This window comes from Jatropha curcas, chromosome 5 (genome assembly GCF_041381405.1).
Source record: "Jatropha curcas cultivar XTBG-Jc1 chromosome 5, XTBG_Jcur_1.0, whole genome shotgun sequence".
Classification (NCBI taxonomy): domain Eukaryota; kingdom Viridiplantae; phylum Streptophyta; class Magnoliopsida; order Malpighiales; family Euphorbiaceae; genus Jatropha; species Jatropha curcas.
In genome coordinates this window covers 20,114,651-20,136,808 of record NC_143155.1, presented here as the reverse complement: position 1 = coordinate 20,136,808, position 22,158 = coordinate 20,114,651, and the positions used below count along the sequence as shown (strand labels likewise).

The following is a 22,158-nucleotide window of genomic DNA, read 5'->3' as shown; positions in this document are numbered from 1 at the left end:
AAAAATATATAATATTATATATATATATATATATATATTTTTTTGAAACATTTTTTTGTTAGGTGAATTTTGAAAAAGTTTTGTTGTTAATAATAATTTTTTTTTTTACTGAATAATTTGTAACTATTATCATTTTAATTTAGTAAGAGATTTATATCCTCTTACAATAAATAGATGATCTAATGATCATCAAGCATTTTTAATTTTCTTGATATTTTTTCTTTTATATCCTAAATTTATTTGATTTAAAAGAAAATAGTGTTTAGGAAACTGGAAAAAAAATAGAACTATATAGTTCTGTTTGGGTCACCTTTTGAGGTTTCAAGAATTTGTGTGTATGTATATATATATTCTTTTGTCTGATACACTGGGTGAATAATACTGCTATCGTAGCCAAAATGATTTCTATTATTAATTCAAATTATCCTCTCATTTTTTTTCTTTTACTTACCAGTAAAAAAATAATTTATTATTATTTTTCATTATAGTTGTATATAGATATTAATTTGGAGTTAAGGGCAGAGATTAGAGATTAAGTGGTGACTTCATTTTCTTTTTGGGCACTTATTTAGGATTTTAAAAATCTGCATTTATAAATTAGGAACTAAAGAATTAGGTCTAGGGATTGGGTTGAACTTTATTCTGAAACCATTTGATTATATAAAAATAGAATTAATTACATAAAAAATAGCATTGCAAGTAGTTTTTTCGGGAAAGTGTAATATAAATTAACCACATGTTTTTATTTTAATCTAAACAAAACTTATGATTTAATATTATATAGATAAAAAAATGAGTATAGAACGAGTATAGTCAACGCGTAATGTACTCCATACAAAAGATTAGTAAATATATTAAAGTGAAAACATGTTTGCTAACGTGACACAAGGTAAAAATACTAATTTGCCGAGTTAATATGCCGAGTTAATATTGAACTTTCTTTCTATAAAGGAAAAGAGAAAATAATTATTTTGTTATTCTATTTTGCTAAAAGATACTAGTTTATCCTTGCATTTTTAAAATAGACTAATTTTTCACTAGTGTTTGACCCTAGTTTTTTTAAAAGAAATTAACTAAAAATTTCATTAGGAAGAAATTGTATACACATATGAGATACATATCAATATATTTCTATGTTTTTGTATAGGAAGTCTAATAAATCACTTATACAGAGAATAAAAAAAATTTTTCATTTGAAGTATTTGATCGAGTTGATAGAGTATAATATTTGTGCTAGAGGAGATAGCTTGTTCCACTTGGTGGCTATTCATGGCCACTGTTCGATTCCATGATCTTTCTACAAGTCAAATCTAACTACCTTCAAATTTCTTCCTTCTATTGGAAAAAATATATGCACTTCTTTCTGCATAACTATTCAAATAATAAAATACACTAGACAAAATCACCATAATGATGATAACAATAACTCAAAACTGGATCTGATAACAAAATACCAAGATATGAAAAGCAATAAATCTCAATATTTGAATGATAATAACTCAGATCTGAGGATTATTCATAAAAAAAAAAAAACAAAAAACAAAAAAAGGTAACGGGTGATTACCAATGAGAGCTAATTGGTGGCCGCCCATAGAAGAAGAAAAGAGTGATTTTAGATTTTAGGTTTTGGGAGAGAGAAAATCAAGAGAGTTTGACTCTGTTTAACTAGTATGTCATTCTGTCAATTTTTTATACTTATTATGTTTAATACCTTATGAAAAGATGAAAATGCCTTTTATTAAATTAATTGCTATTTTACCTTATATTTTGCCCAAATTAACTTGTTTATCCCTGCATTTTCATGAAAAAAAATATGAAATAATATAATAGTATAACATATGCAAAATATAGAGAAACTCAATTTATTTTCAAAAAATATAGGGATAAATTAGGGTATTTTAACAGAATACAAGAAAAAAAGTAATAATTTTTCCAAAAAAATTTGTATTGATTTCTAGAATTAAACTTTAACTAATTTGAAAGGAAATTCATTTGATGTAAAATAATTAGTAATAATTACTGATATATTAAAAACCTAGACCAATAAGGTGTTGGTTGATGTGGTAAGTAACATCAATCCTTATAATGGTAAGAATATAATAGTAAGAATATAAGTTTGATTTTCAAAAAGTGCACTTTTTTGGGATGGCAAAAAAAATTTTATGCTCTATTGTCCAAGAGGAATTGCACCTCCTAATTGTACAAAAAAATATACTATTAAAAAGCTAACAGCCTTTTTATGTCATTAATCAATATATTGAAAATTTAACGGTTATAAATATTTTTTTTTTTGAAATTGAAACGACCCGAAAATTTAATTTCGTAGAATTTTCATTTAAAAACTAATTTTTTTTATTTCAACCAATGAAATCATACCAGCTAGTATTTTATTATTGCTAAACTGGATCCATAAACCAATTTGAAAACTCGAAAACCAAGCAAGTCGAGCCGAATCATTGAAATTAGACCAAACCGGTTCGAATCGAACCGGAAGGGTCTAGAAGCTCAAAGATTTTTTTCTTTCTTTTCCTTTTTTTTTTTCTTTTTCTTCTTTCTTTTCTTTTCTTTTTTTTTTTTCTTTTTTTTTCCTTCTTCTTCCTTGCGCCAGCACCAGCGCGCGACCTCCTCTTCCTCCTCCTCTTCTTCCGACAATCGAAGACCAACGCCGCGCCTCCTCGCCATCGCCTCCACGTCGCAGCGGGTCCCGGCTTCCCTTCCCTCTCTCTTTCGTCTCTGGTGTACGTAGGAGGTGCAGGAGAACCGCGACATCCTTCGATCGGAAGTTCGCGTCGAGCCTCCTCCTGCCTGATTTTCCAGCGGCGTCGATTCAGTATTGTCGAGGAAGAAGATTCGATCTCTCTTCTTCACTCTCTCCTTCCCGTTCCGGCTGGCGCAGCGAACCAAGAAACTGCGATCACAGCGTAGTGGGTAAAGTCGCATTCAAAACCTTGGTGAGCTCTATATGATCCCTTTTCCTTCAATTATTTAGCTTATTCAATAGCTCATTTGAAGAAAGGGTTGTTAGAATCATGAATGAGAAATGCTAGGTTCCTGAAACACTAGTCACACGACTGGAAGTTGGGAAAAATCTGATTTTTGACTATTAATTGACACTATAACTGCATTTTTCAAGGAAATGTGTAAGTTAGGGTGTGTATGGTAGGTCCTATGAAAGAACTTAGAATGATTGTGATAGGGTAGCAGCCAACCTAGCTATTTGCTTAAAAATTTCTGCTTGATATGAGGCATTTGACATGATAAGTTAAGTTTTGTTGGTAAATGAGTTAACTAGTGTTTATAATATGGATTTTGATCGAGAAACCTTGATTTGCTTAGGTTGGCAGCAGCTATCTTCAATTATTTCTATTGATTTTTTTTTTTGGTTTGACATGGTACAATTAAGGTTGTAAATCTAATTCTTGCGTGGACTTAGTTAGTGGGTGTGATCCATGATTTTAAGATAGAAAAACTTAATTCCTTTGCGAATTGACAGCTGTTATGAAATTGATCCTTATAAATTTTGACTAATCAAAGCTAAGAATGAGGTTGTAAGTTCAATTTTTGCAAGGTGGGTTAGTTGTTGTGTAATCTATGATTTTAGTATAGAAGAGCTATGAATTTTTGTATTTTGGCAGCAATGACCTTAGTTCTTGCATTGTTTTAGAACAACAAAAATATATAAGTGAGTATATTTTCCAAGTTTCTGTATTGGTTGATATATAAATGCTTATTTTTATTTGATAGACGATTAAAATGGGTTTGTTAGCTATGATCATGTATGGTGAGGAAGATGATTCGTAGATCATTAAATTCAATTATGAGATCCTTGTTAATAATCAAGAAAATAAAAGAGTTTATGAATTATAATTGCATAAGATTATTAAAGGTATATGTATTTGGAATAAGAATTATATGAAATTAACTAACTTAACAGTATAAGATTTGCTTGTATATGTATGTATAAACGATTTCATTTATTCGGTATTTAGCTAAAGTGGCTAATTATATTGATGTGAAGCAGGAATGATTGAAATATGAATGGAACATGTTTGAATTATTAGTTGAATGTTGACATTGTTGTTTCTGAAGGAGGAAGGGAAATTAAATTATTTGATTGCCCGATGGATGGGCTGTGTGTGTAATGGTTGATGGATATAATATTGCTGATATTTAAGCAGGTAGATAATCCCACTTTTAGGGGAGATGCTGCCGAAATTTCGATAGAACTTAGATTAGTTTTAATTAACAATATAATTAATAAGTTTATTTAAATAAATTCTATAAATAAAGTACTCTGATTAATTATTTATTATCATTGTTATTCATTTAAGTATTCGAATATTTATTTATTCATTTTCATTGTTATTGTTTATCATTATTATTATTTGTTGATTTATTATTGTTTGTTGTTAACACTATTACTTATTTATTTGCATTTGATTTTGGATGCCTAATTGTGCATTGCGTTACGATGTTTAATTGATTAATATGTTTGCATTTAATTGCAATACTTGATTAATTGCGTTGTGATATGTTGTGCTTTGTTTGTGTGGAATTGGGATGAAGTGGACCACCATGGGTTTGTGAGGACGGTCTGTGATATGGATCCGGTTATGATATGATACTTGACCGTCGGCCGGGAAAATGGGAGATCGGCGCCCCCTTGTGCACCTGATGATATACATTATATGGAAATTCACAGGATGGCTTCTTGTAGTTGCGCACCTGATAATCTAGATTTGATTGTAGCCCGCAGGGTGGCCTCCTGTTGTGAGCACTTGATGATCTAGATTGGATGGAGACCACCGAGTTGCCTCCTGTTAATATGGAAAAGAGAAGAGAGAATGGAAAAATAATGAGAGGACTGGTCAGTGAGGATTAGACCAGTTGGCCGTATGGGGGATCGGCTCCCTGGTGCACATGTATGAGAGGGCGAGCCATGTGTGAGGACGGCTCGTTGGGGTTTCAGGTGGCGCCACTGACTAATTTCCACTTGCTTGTTTAATTGAAGGTGACATTACTTGTGAGTGCTGGTGATATGCCATTTGTGTGATTGGTCGCGTGAGCACATAACTAGTCGGATGACTAGATTGATATATTTATACATTTGTGTGAATGCATGTGTTGTGCAATAAGTATTACTTCTTAGAAAACTCACATGTCTTGTTTATTTTTCCAGGAAGTAAGTTTTTCTTTAATCCAGTTTAGGCTATGTTTCTTCGGCGCAGGGCAATAGGAAAATTTTCCTGGTTCTATAATTATTTCACTATGTAATTATGCGTATAAAAAGCTATGTATACCAAAGAAGTAGTGACTCCGCAGTTGTAGAATTTACATATATTTAGCTGTAAATTAACATAGACAAAATAATTCTGTAAGCCCATATTAGAATGTGATGTATTGTAAATTCGGCTCGAACTATAGAATGCTGTAGAAGATAAACTTGGGCCGAGAAATAATAAAATATTGAGGTTTATCTTTCATAATAATATGGGCTGAATGTTTAAAATTATATTGAGATAATAAATTTTTAGTGTTTCAGGCTTACTACGGGTCTCGGGGGCCTTAAGCTTACCTGGGCCCTAGTGCCGGTCCGGCCCATGGAATCGGGTCGTGACAAAGTTGGTATCAGAGCTTAGGTTAGGGTTTTAGGACACAACTGCGGAGTATAGGAAATTTCTTTATGTTGGGATCGGCCGTAACCAACATAAGGAAGGAAACTTTGTGATTTCCCTCTCTAGGGATGGTGGACGCACCAGACCCTATGAGGTGGGAAAACCCACACTTATTGTGAAGATCCGTAAACTATAGAAGAACTAATTGAGGATTAGAGTGAAAGTAATGGATAGTAGGATGAACCCATCACAATACCTGTAGGGGCTAAAGCAATTATCAACCCTTAAGCTAGGGAATAGAGTAATACCTGATGGTAGTGGATTGGCCTGATCACCCAGTACACTACTTTTCATGTGAACTCTATTCCTATCAGTGAACAGGATAGTGTAGAGAATAAGTAGGTTTTCTAATTGTATGGTGGATTGATGAATTTGGGGTGAAGAAATCGGTATTTTAGTATTCAGTTCGGCTACTGAATTTCTTTAGAATTTCTTTTTATTGTTTTATTTACTTGATATTGATATTTAAATTTAAAACCCCATTTTTATTTTGAATTCAAATTGTGTTATGATAAATAAATTGAAAATTAATTATTTATATAGAAAAATTATTTTTGAAAAATTGTCTATTTATATCACAGGGCCGGTGGGATAAGATAAAGGGGTGGTAATGATAATGATAACAATGCTATAGGTAAGTAGGTAGTTCGCAGTCAAGATAGAAACACGAATGTTGGAATGGTCAGGTAGGCAATTTTGGGTACAGAAGTTGAGTTGCTACTAAATTTGGAGTATAGGATTGTTGGCAATAGAAATTCGAGGTTATAGTAATAGACTTAAGTTTCCTGTGAGTTTTAATCAAGTGACAATAAATGTAATAGATGGTTGAACGAATACATTTTGAGTTATAATGAAACCTTTCATTCATTTATTCGTGGATGTCAATCAAATGATAATTTGTTTGTTAAATATCCTTACATGCTTTCTTTTCTAGTTGCATTCCTATTTCTTGCTCATCTCGAAAATTCGAGGACGAATTTTTATAAGGGGGGAAGATTGAAACGACCCGAAAATTTAATTTCGTAGAATTTTCATTTAAAAACTAATTTTTTTTATTTCAACCAATGAAATCATACCAGCTAGTATTTTATTATTGCTAAACTGGACCCATAAACCAATTTGAAAACTCGAAAACCAAGCAAGTCGAGCCGAATCATTGAAATTAGACCAAACCGGTTCGAATCGAACCGGAAGGGTCTAGAAGCTCAAAGATTTTTTTCTTTCTTTTCCTTTTTTTTTTTCTTTTTCTTCTTTCTTTTCTTTTCTTTTTTTTTTTTCTTTTTTTTTCCTTCTTCTTCCTTGCGCCAGCACCAGCGCGCGACCTCCTCTTCCTCCTCCTCTTCTTCCGACAATCGAAGACCAACGCCGCGCCTCCTCGCCATCGCCTCCACGTCGCAGCGGGTCCCGGCTTCCCTTCCCTCTCTCTTTCGTCTCTGGTGTACGTAGGAGGTGCAGGAGAACCGCGACATCCTTCGATCGGAAGTTCGCGTCGAGCCTCCTCCTGCCTGATTTTCCAGCGGCGTCGATTCAGTATTGTCGAGGAAGAAGATTCGATCTCTCTTCTTCACTCTCTCCTTCCCGTTCCGGCTGGCGCAGCGAACCAAGAAACTGCGATCACAGCGTAGTGGGTAAAGTCGCATTCAAAACCTTGGTGAGCTCTATATGATCCCTTTTCCTTCAATTATTTAGCTTATTCAATAGCTCATTTGAAGAAAGGGTTGTTAGAATCATGAATGAGAAATGCTAGGTTCCTGAAACACTAGTCACACGACTGGAAGTTGGGAAAAATCTGATTTTTGACTATTAATTGACACTATAACTGCATTTTTCAAGGAAATGTGTAAGTTAGGGTGTGTATGGTAGGTCCTATGAAAGAACTTAGAATGATTGTGATAGGGTAGCAGCCAACCTAGCTATTTGCTTAAAAATTTCTGCTTGATATGAGGCATTTGACATGATAAGTTAAGTTTTGTTGGTAAATGAGTTAACTAGTGTTTATAATATGGATTTTGATCGAGAAACCTTGATTTGCTTAGGTTGGCAGCAGCTATCTTCAATTATTTCTATTGATTTTTTTTTTTGGTTTGACATGGTACAATTAAGGTTGTAAATCTAATTCTTGCGTGGACTTAGTTAGTGGGTGTGATCCATGATTTTAAGATAGAAAAACTTAATTCCTTTGCGAATTGACAGCTGTTATGAAATTGATCCTTATAAATTTTGACTAATCAAAGCTAAGAATGAGGTTGTAAGTTCAATTTTTGCAAGGTGGGTTAGTTGTTGTGTAATCTATGATTTTAGTATAGAAGAGCTATGAATTTTTGTATTTTGGCAGCAATGACCTTAGTTCTTGCATTGTTTTAGAACAACAAAAATATATAAGTGAGTATATTTTCCAAGTTTCTGTATTGGTTGATATATAAATGCTTATTTTTATTTGATAGACGATTAAAATGGGTTTGTTAGCTATGATCATGTATGGTGAGGAAGATGATTCGTAGATCATTAAATTCAATTATGAGATCCTTGTTAATAATCAAGAAAATAAAAGAGTTTATGAATTATAATTGCATAAGATTATTAAAGGTATATGTATTTGGAATAAGAATTATATGAAATTAACTAACTTAACAGTATAAGATTTGCTTGTATATGTATGTATAAACGATTTCATTTATTCGGTATTTAGCTAAAGTGGCTAATTATATTGATGTGAAGCAGGAATGATTGAAATATGAATGGAACATGTTTGAATTATTAGTTGAATGTTGACATTGTTGTTTCTGAAGGAGGAAGGGAAATTAAATTATTTGATTGCCCGATGGATGGGCTGTGTGTGTAATGGTTGATGGATATAATATTGCTGATATTTAAGCAGGTAGATAATCCCACTTTTAGGGGAGATGCTGCCGAAATTTCGATAGAACTTAGATTAGTTTTAATTAACAATATAATTAATAAGTTTATTTAAATAAATTCTATAAATAAAGTACTCTGATTAATTATTTATTATCATTGTTATTCATTTAAGTATTCGAATATTTATTTATTCATTTTCATTGTTATTGTTTATCATTATTATTATTTGTTGATTTATTATTGTTTGTTGTTAACACTATTACTTATTTATTTGCATTTGATTTTGGATGCCTAATTGTGCATTGCGTTACGATGTTTAATTGATTAATATGTTTGCATTTAATTGCAATACTTGATTAATTGCGTTGTGATATGTTGTGCTTTGTTTGTGTGGAATTGGGATGAAGTGGACCACCATGGGTTTGTGAGGACGGTCTGTGATATGGATCCGGTTATGATATGATACTTGACCGTCGGCCGGGAAAATGGGAGATCGGCGCCCCCTTGTGCACCTGATGATATACATTATATGGAAATTCACAGGATGGCTTCTTGTAGTTGCGCACCTGATAATCTAGATTTGATTGTAGCCCGCAGGGTGGCCTCCTGTTGTGAGCACTTGATGATCTAGATTGGATGGAGACCACCGAGTTGCCTCCTGTTAATATGGAAAAGAGAAGAGAGAATGGAAAAATAATGAGAGGACTGGTCAGTGAGGATTAGACCAGTTGGCCGTATGGGGGATCGGCTCCCTGGTGCACATGTATGAGAGGGCGAGCCATGTGTGAGGACGGCTCGTTGGGGTTTCAGGTGGCGCCACTGACTAATTTCCACTTGCTTGTTTAATTGAAGGTGACATTACTTGTGAGTGCTGGTGATATGCCATTTGTGTGATTGGTCGCGTGAGCACATAACTAGTCGGATGACTAGATTGATATATTTATACATTTGTGTGAATGCATGTGTTGTGCAATAAGTATTACTTCTTAGAAAACTCACATGTCTTGTTTATTTTTCCAGGAAGTAAGTTTTTCTTTAATCCAGTTTAGGCTATGTTTCTTCGGCGCAGGGCAATAGGAAAATTTTCCTGGTTCTATAATTATTTCACTATGTAATTATGCGTATAAAAAGCTATGTATACCAAAGAAGTAGTGACTCCGCAGTTGTAGAATTTACATATATTTAGCTGTAAATTAACATAGACAAAATAATTCTGTAAGCCCATATTAGAATGTGATGTATTGTAAATTCGGCTCGAACTATAGAATGCTGTAGAAGATAAACTTGGGCCGAGAAATAATAAAATATTGAGGTTTATCTTTCATAATAATATGGGCTGAATGTTTAAAATTATATTGAGATAATAAATTTTTAGTGTTTCAGGCTTACTACGGGTCTCGGGGGCCTTAAGCTTACCTGGGCCCTAGTGCCGGTCCGGCCCATGGAATCGGGTCGTGACAGAAATAATGGTTATAAATATTAAATAGTTTTTTTTTGTTTCTCATTATATATATAAAATTATATATACACATCAATAATGAAAGTCCTTAACGCATGAGACAAATAGAGTATCAAGAAATGAAAGGAAAACTTCCCTATTAACCCTAGTCTTGCCTTGTGCATGACACCCTAATTGTTATGGCTTATTTTGACGGCAATATGGATTCTGATATCGCTATGGTGAACCTGGCATTATCGGACGATTAGTAAACGAAGTGGGACCTTGTTGAAAATGGAATTGCCCCTGTCTCTAAACCGGATTACTCTCTTTGTCTGGTGGGCCGACTTCTGACGGATAGGAAAGTAAACTACGAGGCTATGAAAACCTCCTTGGCGAATGTGTGGTGTTCGGGTTGCGGTTTACATATTAGCGAGATCAACCCTAAGGTTTTTCTTTTTCAATTTTTTCACTTGGTGGACCTGAATAAGAATTGGAGTGGCGGGTCATGGTCTTTTACTAATCACCTTCTGGTTTTGGAGTAGGAGATCCCTCTTTTCTTCTCGTTGTTCTGGGTGCAAATACACAATTTGCCTATAGGGTTTATGTGTGAAGCTGTTGCCAAGCAATTTGGAAACTTCATTGGTCAGTTTATTGACTGTGACGCTAAAAATAATAATGGTAGCTTTTGTAGGACATACATGCAAACACGTGTGAGAATTGATATCCATAAGCCTCTTAAACGGTGGAAGAAGGTTAAAGGCTATGATGGAGGTTCCACGACTGTTACCTTTAGGTTTGAACGGTTACGAATTTTTTGCTTTGTATATGGCTGTTTGGGTCACAGTGACTGTCACGCCCCGATGCTTTGGATCAAGCCCAATCCCCCACATAAGATTGGCAAGACCCTCACGGTTTTATCCTACAAGTGAAATGAGAAACTTCCCAGGAGGTCACCCATCCTAGGATTTCCGTTAAGTGAGCACGCTTAACCCTGGAGTTCTTCCAACTCTCCAGCCATTCCACCAAAAGGTGCCTCTAATGATTAGTTTCCCCCTTTTCGATATATGATTCAATTCATTCCTGTGTCCCGCATTCCACTACCCTAGCTAGCCTGCCATCCTAGAAGCTAGCCAAGAGCTTTGCTCTACCCGACCTTTTAGGATCGCTTTGTCGGGTTGGGATGTCACAGGCCCACCAACTTCCGCGTGGTTCGTCCTCGAACCATACATCTACTGGAGGGTCCGGCTCTGATACCAACTGTCACGCCCCGACTCTAATCACTAGAGGAATTGTTCGCTTTGGATCAAGCTAAATCCCCCATACAAGATTGGCAAGACACGCACGGTTTTGTCCTGCAGGTGAAATGAGAAACTTCCCAGGAGGTCACCCATCCTAAGATTTCTGTTAAGCGAGCACGCTTAACCCTGGAGTTCTTCCAACTCTCCAGCCATTCCACCAAAAGGCGCCTCTAATGATTAGTTTTCCCCTTTTTGATATATGATTCGATTCATTCCTGTATCCCGCATTCCACTACCCTAGCTAGCCTGCCATCCTAGAAGCTAGCCAAGAGCTTTGCTCTACCTACCCTCTTAGGATCGCTTTGCCGGGTCGGGATGTCACAGTGACACCTTCTGTGATAAACTATTCCCTCTCCTATTGAGTCAAGTTGAATTGAGATGGGGGCAATGGTTGAGGGCAGTGCCTCATCAAGCTTCATAACAACGTTGGGAATCAAGGTGGCTGAGGGACTCTAATGGTAACCCCCTCTGATACGGATCTACCATCACTCATCCATGGAGTCCAAGGGAACAAGAAGAACAACATGGAAAATCCATTAGTGCTTCCTAGTGGACCAATTACAAGAAGTCATACAAAGAGATATGGGGCAGCCATGTCCTTATATGTTCAAGACCAAGTTACACAAGAGCTTTATGATCTTGCTTTCAACAAGTGTTGTGTGGAACATGAAGGCACACCTAGGCTTCTTACATTATTGGAGGCACATGTTGATGGTGTAGCACGCCCTGGCCGTACTAGAGCCTAGCTTTGGCGTAATAAGTTAGCCCATTTTTGTTAGTTTTCAGTTGTAATGTTGTTAATGGGTTGGGCCACCAATAAATTGGGCCACCCTTTTATTTTTATCCTTAGTTGGTTTGGATTAATTATTCCTCATCCTTAGTTAGTTTGGATTAATTATTCCTTATCCATAGTTTGTTTGGATTAGTTATTCCTTATCCTTAGTTGGTTTAGATTAGTTATTCCTTATCCTTATCCTTAGTTGGATTAGTTATTCTAAATCCTTTAAGGGTCATGTTTTTAGATTTTAGTATAAATAGCTTTGTTATGTTGTTAAACAAATCATTCAATGAATTAACAAAGATACAGCTTGTTCATGCTTTGGCGTGTACTTTTGATTAGAGAGATTGTGAGATTGCATTCCTCTAATTGCATCAAGAATCAAGGTAAACTTATCAATTTATTTGTGGCGTTTATCTTATTCTTTTACTCTATTACTGGTGTTCTTGCTTCTTTAAGCTTTGGGTGCCATAGAGGGGAGTTTAGTTTGATATTTGATCTATTTCAAATCTTGTCATAGAGTTCTTGGAATTAATTTCCATAGGGTTCCGCGTCACCCTCTATGTGGATCATGATGCTCGCTCTTCTCATCTTTCTTGTTCTAGGGTTCACTTTCAGAATGTGGCTAGGGATGGTTATACTGGAAGCGTGGACAATTCATCAGTCCCTCAAGGTCATCCAGTACAAGAGAATTTGGAAAATGATGAAGTGGTTCTGCCGAGAGTTAAAAAGCAGGCCCGGGTTGAAAGCTTACAGGAGTGGACTTTGAACAATGAAGTCACTCCCTAGGGGATTTCTAAAGCTGGTGCTAAGAATACTCAGTAGGAAGAGCATTTTTTATTGGTAGGTGCTGCATCGCAGGCCTGCCAAACACCATAAATTGCCTGAGTTGGAACTGCCAGGGTCTCGACAATACCCGTGCAGTTCTCGTTTTGAAAGAGCTTATTCACTCTCATAAACCGAGTGTAGTTTTTCTGTGTGAAACTTTGGTTAGTAATAATAAATTGGAGGAAGTTTGTAGGAAGGTTAGGATGGATTATTGTTTTAAAGTTGATGCTATGGGACATTTTGGAGGTCTTGCTCTTCTCTGGAATAAGTCGTTGGACATTCGTGTAGTGGGTTTTGATAGTCATTTTATAGATGCTCATGTGTACCAGCATGGTCTTGCAACTTGGTGTCTGATAGGTATTTATAGCTTTGCTAATAGGGGTCAGAGGCATGAAACTTGGGCTTTGCTTTGCCGATTAGCCTCCCTCTCTTCTCTTGCATGGGCCTGCATGGGTGATTTTAATAATCTTCTTTTTGAGGCTGATAAAAATGATGGGGATATAGTCTCAAGTTCTCTTCTTTCTGGTTTCCGTGCTATGGTTGCGGCGTGTCGCTCAATTGAAATTCTGATGGCAGGGTACAAATTTACTTGGTGTAATGGCAGGGTAGCTGGCAAGATTAAGGAAAGGCTTGATTATGCTTTCGCTTCTGACAGGTGGCTTGAGCGCTATCCAGGTTGTTGGGTTCAAAATGTTTCTGCCTCGGCTTTAGATCATACGCCCATCATTCTTTGGATCTCGATGTGCTGAATAAGAAATTTTGTTCCTTTAAATTTGAGAATGTGTGGCTTTGCGAATCAGGTATCTCATATGTTATTCGTAGTGGTTAGCTTGGTGCGGGATCTGATGACGTTGTTTCTAAAATTAGGAGCTGCAGTGTTCATTTGAAGTCGTGGGGTAAGGAGCTTTGATTGCGATTCCAAATGATATTGTTAAGACTAAAGTTGATATTGAACATCTTAGGGGAGCTAGTGATGATCAGGTGATAGTAGAGTGTTCTTTGTTGAAGGATCAGCTGAATTTATTACTACAGCAGGAGGAGACGTTTTGGCAACAAAGGGCCAAAGTTTTTTAGCTTTAGGGTGGTGACGCAAATACCCGGTTCTTTCCTGCGTCTACTTCGGCTACGAGGAGGGTGAACCATTTGACGGGTCTCTTTGATAATCATAATGTTTTTCAGGAGGAGTCTCAGGAAATCTCAGATATTATTCTTAATTATTTTACTGACTTGTTTGCAGAGTCCAGTGCTGAGTATGACTCTATTGTCAATCCCATTACCCCTGTGTTGTCAGCTGAGGATAATGCTCGCCTGTTAGCTCCATTTTATGATGAAGAATTTAAGAAGGCTCTTTTTCAGATGCATCCTAACAAAGCTCCAGGGCCTGACGATATGAATCCTTTCTTTTTTCAGAAATTTTGGAATATAGTTTGTCCTGATGTTACTAATAGTTGTCGGGAGTGGTTGGTTTCTAGTGTCTTCCCGTTTTCCCTTAATGCTACAACTATGGTTCTTATTCCAAAAATTGACAAACCACAACATGTTTAAGATTTCAGGCCTATTTCTCTTTGTAATTTCATTTACAAGATTCTGGTGAAGGTTTTAGCAAATAGGCTTAAATTGGTTCTAGATAAAGTCATTTTTGTTTCTCAGTCTGCCTTTGTGCCTAGTAGATTAATCAAGGATAATGTCCTAGTTGCTTTCAAGCTTATCCATTATATGAAACGGAAAACTTCTAGCAAGCGTGGTTTGGTGGGTTTGATAGTAGATATCAGCAATGTGGCATCCCGACCCGGCAAAGCGATCCTAAGAGGGCGGGTAGAGCAAAGCTCCTGGCTAGCTTCTAGGATGGCAAGCTAGCTAGGGTAGTGGAATGCGGGACACAGGAATGAATCAAATCATATATCGAAAAGGGGGAAACTAGGCGCCTTTTGGTGGAGTGGCTGGAGAGTTGGAAGAACTCCAGAGTTAAGCGTGCTCGCTTAACAAAAATCTCAGGATGGGTGACCTCTTAGGAAGTTTCCCATTTCACCTGCGGGACAAAACCGTGCGGGTCTTGCCAATCTTGTATGGGGGATTTGGCTTGATCCAAAGCGGACAATTTCTCTGGTGATTAGAGTCGGGGCGTGACAAGCAAGGCCTACGATAAGATGGATTAGGGTTTTTTGAGGGCAGTCATGCTGAAGATGGGTTTTGTTGGTAGATGGGTTAGTCTTATTATGTTATGTATTTCATCGGTTTTCTATATGTTCAAGTTGAATGGGGCGTAGTTTGGTCCTATTTCCCCAAGTAAAGGCTTAGGCAGGGAGATCCAGTTTCTCCTTGTTTTTGATTTGTGCAAAGGGTTTATCGGCTTTATTCCTTCAAGCGGAGGCTACTGGTCATATCCATGGTTGTAAAATTAATAGTCGTACCCCTAGCATTTCCCACCTTTTGTTTGCAGATGACATTTATTTTTTCTTCCGGGCTACAGCTAAAGAAGGTGGCTATGTTAAGAAAATTTTGGAGACTTATGAGCTCAGGCAATCGGTTAACTTTCAAAAATCAATTATTTTCTTTAGTCTTAATGTTCATGAGGATTTGAGGCAATCTATCTCTGCTATTTTGAATGTTTTTACTCCCCTTAATCATGGTAAATATCTTGGTCTCCCATCTTTTGTTGGTCGTAATAAAAAGGGTGTATTTGCCTTTATAAGAGATTGTCTTTGGAACCGTCTCCAGAGTTGGAAGGGCCGTCTTTTATCTAAAGCTGGGAAAGAAATCTTGATTAAGTCTGTTGCCTAATCTATCCCCGCCTATTGCATGAGCATCTTCCTTATCCCGATCTCTACGTGTACGGAGTTAGAACGAATGATTAATTCTTTTTGGTGGGTTCGAAGGCGGATGAGTGTCGAAATATACATTGGTTAACATGGGAGAGAATGTGTTTTAGTAAGAAAGATGGGGGAATGGGTAATAACGGTAATGAGGTCACTGTTACCTGGGTTAGGAGAACAACAAATAGAGTTGCTCATAGTTTGGCTCGTGAAGCCTATTCATATGTTGGTTTTCATATTTGGTTAGAGCTTCCTTCAAAATAGAAGTTCTAGTTGTTTACAATTTAAGTTTGATCAATGCATGAGATTTATTTCCCTTTAAAAAAAATATATAAAAGTCCTTAAAATCAATGCACCTCATTCTCTTGAATTCTGTACAGATTTGGTAAAAGTAAATCAAATTTTATTTCCAATTTGATCAAAACTATCTCATTGCATAAAACAAACTAAGAAATTACTGTGCATAAGAAAATAATATATTCTAAAACGAAATGGAGAAGAAAATATATAAATATTTATTTAAAGTTATTCCTTTATGTTTGCCCTTTTCTTCTATTTGGATTTTCAATGGACTTCTCTACGGATGATATTTTTAACAATATTTTGTAGATATAATTTGTAACCAAGTGACATTTAAGTAGTAAAGAGATGATTTATATTTCTAAATTATTTATTTTCATTTATTTGATTCTTTAATTATTTTCATATATTTATTAATTATTTTATTCATATCCACGTAAAGTTTGAATTTTTTTTTTTAATTTTATGTAAATAATTTACAAGTATTTCATAGTAGCTCAGTATAGAGATTAATAATATTATGAGGTAGTATCAAAGATTATCAGTATTATGAAATCAATTAATTATTAACTATATTTATAAGTATGCATATATATATATATATATATATATATATATATATATGGCATTCATATTCATGAATTATCCATCCAATTGGCACTTTCTTAAAATATAAAAAAATATATATATAAAAAACAAAATTTGGGTGATTCCGTTTTCTTTCCATATTCTGTTTATTTGATCTTTTGACTGAATCAACCCATTGTTTGGTAAATATGGGTTATGACAAGGTCTGAGTCAAGTCCTAGTCTCCTTTTATTTATATATTATCCTTTTTATTCTGCATTAATTAAATTCAACTAATTCTGCTAATAAATATGAATTTAGTTAATTAATGTAGTTCAACAATTAATATAGCAAAAGTCTGGCACCTCCTATATATGGGTCCACTGAGATACATAATTAATATGGTAAAACATTTAGCACAATGATAGTGCTATCGTCTTTCTACTAAAAAACAAATGATAAAAATTAACTGTTTGTTAGTTATTAGCTATTTTAGTAGCGTTTAGCAATTAACTATTTAGTTCTGTTCAAATACCAATGTTCGAGGAATCATTTAGAGTTTTGGCTACGTTGAAATACTGTTTTTATAAACTATATCATTCGGTAAGGTAGTATATAAAATAGGCGTTTATTAAAATGTTAACCCAGTTAACATTTGGCATTTTCATTTTCTGATTGAAATTTTTTTGACAACCCTATCCTTAATTAACTGTATTGCAAGTCTGTGACGAAGTTAAAATATTACATTATTTTACACAACAATTTAAACAAAATAATTTACCCAAGAAAAAACGCTATTTAGCGACCAACAAATCGATCGCTAATTATTTTTTTGTCGCTAAAATAGATATAGTGAATGATCGGTGACCACCGTAATCAGTCGCACAATTTCTTAGCTACTGAATATGACATCCGTCGCTAAAATTGCTGAAGTGGTCGATGAATCACTTACTCCTATTAAAGATAAAGTAGTCGCTATTCGGTTGCTATTCCGTTGTTAGGGTCAATCGCTAAATCTGTAGCTAATCTGTCGTTGTATATTATTTTAAATCTTTGACTGTTCCGCAGCTAGGTTTGATTGCTAAATCTGTAGCTAATCTGTCACTGTATATTATTTTAAATCTTTGACCATTCTGTCGTTAAGCCGTTGCAGTTTTGTTGCTAAAGCTGTCGCCAATCGGTTGCTATATTTGTTTCAATTAATTTTTCAAAATATTGTTATCCGTAGCTATTTTGTCGCTCAGCCGCTATTTGTTTTTAGGAATAAAAAAATAAATTTTAAATTTTTGACAATAAAAAGTTCACCTGTAAAAAATGGCAATATATGCTGATTCAAGTAATTCACACAAACAATCGCAGTAATGAAAAAAATGCTAAATTATCAAAAAAAATTATTATTAATGTGAATTGTACAAATTATATTGTAATATATACAAAATAAACATGATAATAAAAAAAAAGTCTAAGGGGGTCTGATCTGCAAAATCTGTAATGGGACTCTGAGAAGCAGGCAGAGTCGAAGAAGTTGGGGATTAGAGTGATCTATCGGTGCAGAGGGAGCTGGCGGTGCAGTAGGTCGATCTCGAGCATACATATTCATCAGCTGCTACTGCAATATAAGCTATGGTATCTACTGCTGCTACTGTGCCTGAAGCTGAGCCCGTAAATCCTAAATCTCCTCGGAATGTGCGTTCGGCTTAACCGTTGTGGCTCTACTCGCTAAAGCCCCATGCATGCGGCTGTAGAAAATATCCGATTGCGAACCAATCCCATACACTTTCCTCTTCTTCTCGCCTCCTGCAGCTTCGAGATAAAGCTGCAACTCATCGATCGTAGGCTACTCACTAGTCTGAGCCCGAGATGCAGTAGCTCGCTCTTTCCCAGTAGTATAGTTATCCTTACGAATATAGAATACAACAGTATCAGAACAATGCAAAAATATTCAAATTTAGATGGAAAAACAGAAAAAAAAAAAATACTCAATTGTGCTTACTCTAACAAGCTTAGCACGCATATCAATGAATGTAACCCCATCATGGTCCTTCGTATGTGTAAATGTGAAGACCTCCATGGGGGTAGGCTGACGATTCAACTTCTTGGCCTGCAATAGATTACATAAAATACGAAATATGTTCGAATAAATTTAATAATCAAGCTTAAAAAATGAAGCTACATAAAATTCTCTAAGTGGATATTTTCCTTATTAATTTCGCAGTAATCTCAGTTGCTAAAATGGAATCGCCGGTGTGTTGAGATGAACCAGCTCCCTCACCTTTTAGCTAAGAATTAATTACCTCCACACATCAAGGCATAATTTAATGGTAAATACATATATGACCTGAAAATAGATTTAGGTTTCACGTGAAAACAAATCCTTCATTTTGGCCATTTGATGAATGATTATATGGTGTTAGGCTGAATAACAAAATATGGTAGCTCAATGATTTATGTTTGACCGAATTGAGTCATGGTTAAAATTCAATTACTCTTCCAAAATTATCTATCATTTGAGAAGATTAAGAGTATTAATTTTTTTTTCAATTTTATCCTTAAATTTATTAAATATAATAATTATTTTCTATAATTTCCTAAAACTTATTTTATTATCTCCCTATTTTTTCTCTTTTAATTTTAGTGATAGATTAATGAAAAGAGAGTTTTGAGATTTAGAGTAATTAGATAACATAAAATGTAATTTAATCAAATTAAGAAGTATTTTATTACCATTTAAGCGATTTAACTGCTTTCTTAATTATAATGCAAGAACCTAAATTGAAATAGAAAACAAAGGAGAGTATAATTTAATAAATTTTACTATTTTTTGTAAAAATTAAAAACTATGGTACAATTATTAAACCCAACCCAACCTCAACGGATCAATTGGGAAAACAAATGAAACGGCCTCAAAATCAAGCCAGTTTTGTTTTTGAGCTGATTAAAAAAGAGAATCGAATTGAACCGACTGATTCGTGGTTGAACCGATCAATTTGTATAAATCCAATGGACTCAAATCGGTTTTTTGATATTTTCAATTATTCTAACTTATAATTATTTAATTAATATATATTATTAATATTTTTATGAACCATTGGCTAAATCAATGATCCGTTGCATAATTTTTTAGTCGAATCAATATCCAGGTGAGTTTAATAATACTGGGTATAATTGAAAAAGACACAAAACCATATAGATGTTTAAATTAATTATGCCAATATAAAAATAAAAAATCTAAAATAAATATTGTAAAGTTGATCAATACCAAACACTATTTTAATGTCAGTATTAGTAATATATACAAGAATAAAAAATTTGAAGGTATAGATAATGATGACAAAAAAACTAATTAATATTGTGTTTACGGAAAATCTAATGTTATTGTTTTGTTGGTCATTGTCAAACAAGGATTGACTTGGCATTGACATCATATGATAATGATATAGATTAATTGCCAACATTGTTTAATTACATATTACATATCCATAAAAAAAACAATTATTACAAGTGAAATTCAAAAAAAAAAAAAAAAAAAAAGGCATATCAAGGCATAGCCTAACAGTAAATACATACGATCTGATAATAAATTCAAGTTCGAATTCTCTTTTTCAATATCGAAAAAGAAAAAAAAAAGAAATTAAAAATTCAGTTTTTGCTTAATAGATCAGCATTTGATTTAAGTTTAACCATTTGGATGAAGATGGGCTCCTCTTTATTTAGTCTTCATATTACATTAAATAACTAACTACTTTCTGGCTATGTTAAGCAATTGAGATAAGAAGAAATTAATTTTTCTATCAAAAGTAAATCTGACCAAATTACTTTATCTTAAATAAAAAATAATTTGTGAAGATAATTATGCTATCTGATATAACTAAAGATAAAATTGAAAAATTCATTTATTATTTTTAAAAATACTCAGCCAGTTTTTTTTTTTTTAAATTTAATTATTTGTATCATTAAAATAATAATTTCCTCCTCTACGAATACTAATAATATTTTTGAATACACCAGTTTCAAGTAAAATTTTTCCTTTAAGATTGAGGACAGCCAATTGATTAATTAAATCAATAGTTGTGGCTTTAAAAATTTTTGAAAATCCATCTTTTTTATTTTAGTTTTGATGCTATTTAAATAAGAATAATTTTTTTTTCTTTTCTTTTTCAATTTTTTTTATATGAACTAATTGATTATAGCTGATTCTAACTACTTTAAGCCATTTTCAACCTATTTCAATTTTAAAAACAAAAACAAAAACAAAAACTGGGTAAGTACTTTTAATTCGAGACCAATTGAAGGCCCGTGCGATGTATAATTGATATTATATTCCCTCTACCTCATTTTGTTTGCTTGTTATTTCTTTTTTTTATATCCCAAAATGTTGCAAGGTTTCTAAATTTAGACATGTAAATAATTATTTTTTCTATGATCACCTTTATAATCCATTAAATGAGAGACTTTCATTAATATCTTTAATGAGTTAAAGGTAAAAATTAGTAAAATAATTTTAGTTGCCTAAATTCTTAATATGCATGTTTTATCAAACCATACAAATAAAATGGGACAGCAGGAGTATTTCAAATGTATTGAATAATTAGTTTGGTATATGATGCTTATTTCAAATTTATTATTGTTAATGCTTGGACAAAGCTATTAAAAAATGTAAAGACAAAATTGTAAATTGTAAAATTATAAAATTTTACAATAGAAAAGACAAAGAAAATCCTTACAAAAGAAAATAAATGGTTATAATTAAATTATAATAATGCTCGTCTATTTTTCATTGACTGAATTCTATTCGTATAATTTTATTGTCAATACTTGCAAACACATCTTTTTCAATGTAAATTACCAAACAGTCATTGACAACTCATGATTATTTTTGTAACTAAGCTCTACATACATGATCTCTAACATTAGGTGAAGGATAGCTCATTATGTTAGATTGTACGTCATGAATCAGAAGAACTCTTTTCTATATCAAGCTAAAGTTCTTCAATTATAACTTGTTTAGATGATGTTAGCTGAACCGTTGAATAGTTTGATTGATTAATAACGAGGATGATTTTGCAATAGTTGTTTTTTGTTTGAAGCATTGTACTATAACTATAATAGTAAAAATTTTATAATTAGATACAATTAAAAATTCATGTTTTTGTTGCAAAATTAATTAATTTATGAATTTAATACGTAATTAAGTTAAATAATATAATATGAAATTAATTTCTTAAACTCTCTAAATCATAATGCATTAAAAGAAACTACTATTAAACCAAGTGTTAGTCAACAATGAAAACCAATAATTAAAAAGCGGACAAAATTATAAAAATTAAGGATTTTATCTTTTTTTTTTTTAGGAATAATTACTCAAAGGAAAAATATAACTGGATTTTTAAGTTATGTTCAAATCGACACTTAAGTGCTTTTTTGTTTGAAAAATAACTATAATGTCCCTAATTTATATTTTCGTCTCATAATCGAGTCATTCTGTTTAAAATATGAACTCTTCACCGTTAGTTAGATACGCTTTTTGAACAGAATATGCTCACTTTTAAATGAAACGAGTTCACTTTTTGGACGAAAGGATCCAATAATGAAATAAAAC

The 22,158-nt window shown here is 33.7% G+C and overlaps 1 protein-coding gene across 1 annotated transcript; it reads left to right on the top strand.

The window, feature by feature from the left end:
• Nucleotides 1–13,082: 13,082 nt before the first annotated feature.
• On the top strand, nt 13,083–15,660 carry LOC149496356 (uncharacterized). Its single transcript, XM_089721330.1, has 5 exons — nt 13,083–13,554; nt 13,781–13,860; nt 14,059–14,385; nt 14,476–14,628; nt 15,220–15,660. The coding sequence occupies exons 1-5, from the start codon at nt 13,083–13,085 to the stop codon at nt 15,658–15,660; spliced, it is 1,473 nt and encodes a 490-aa protein (XP_089577456.1).
• Nucleotides 15,661–22,158: the final 6,498 nt, after the last annotated feature.

Excerpts from the sequence above, each read along its gene's own strand:
- LOC149496356 (XM_089721330.1), top strand. The coding sequence starts at position 13,083 with ATGGATTATTGTTTTAAAGTTGATGCTATGGGACATTTTGGAGGTCTT. Across the intron at positions 13,555-13,780 it reads GTGGCTTGAGCGCTATCCAG|GAGCTTTGATTGCGATTCCA; the intron begins GTTGTTGGGTTC and ends TCGTGGGGTAAG. Across the intron at positions 14,386-14,475 it reads CCCTTAATGCTACAACTATG|GTTTTAGCAAATAGGCTTAA; the intron begins GTTCTTATTCCA and ends ATTCTGGTGAAG.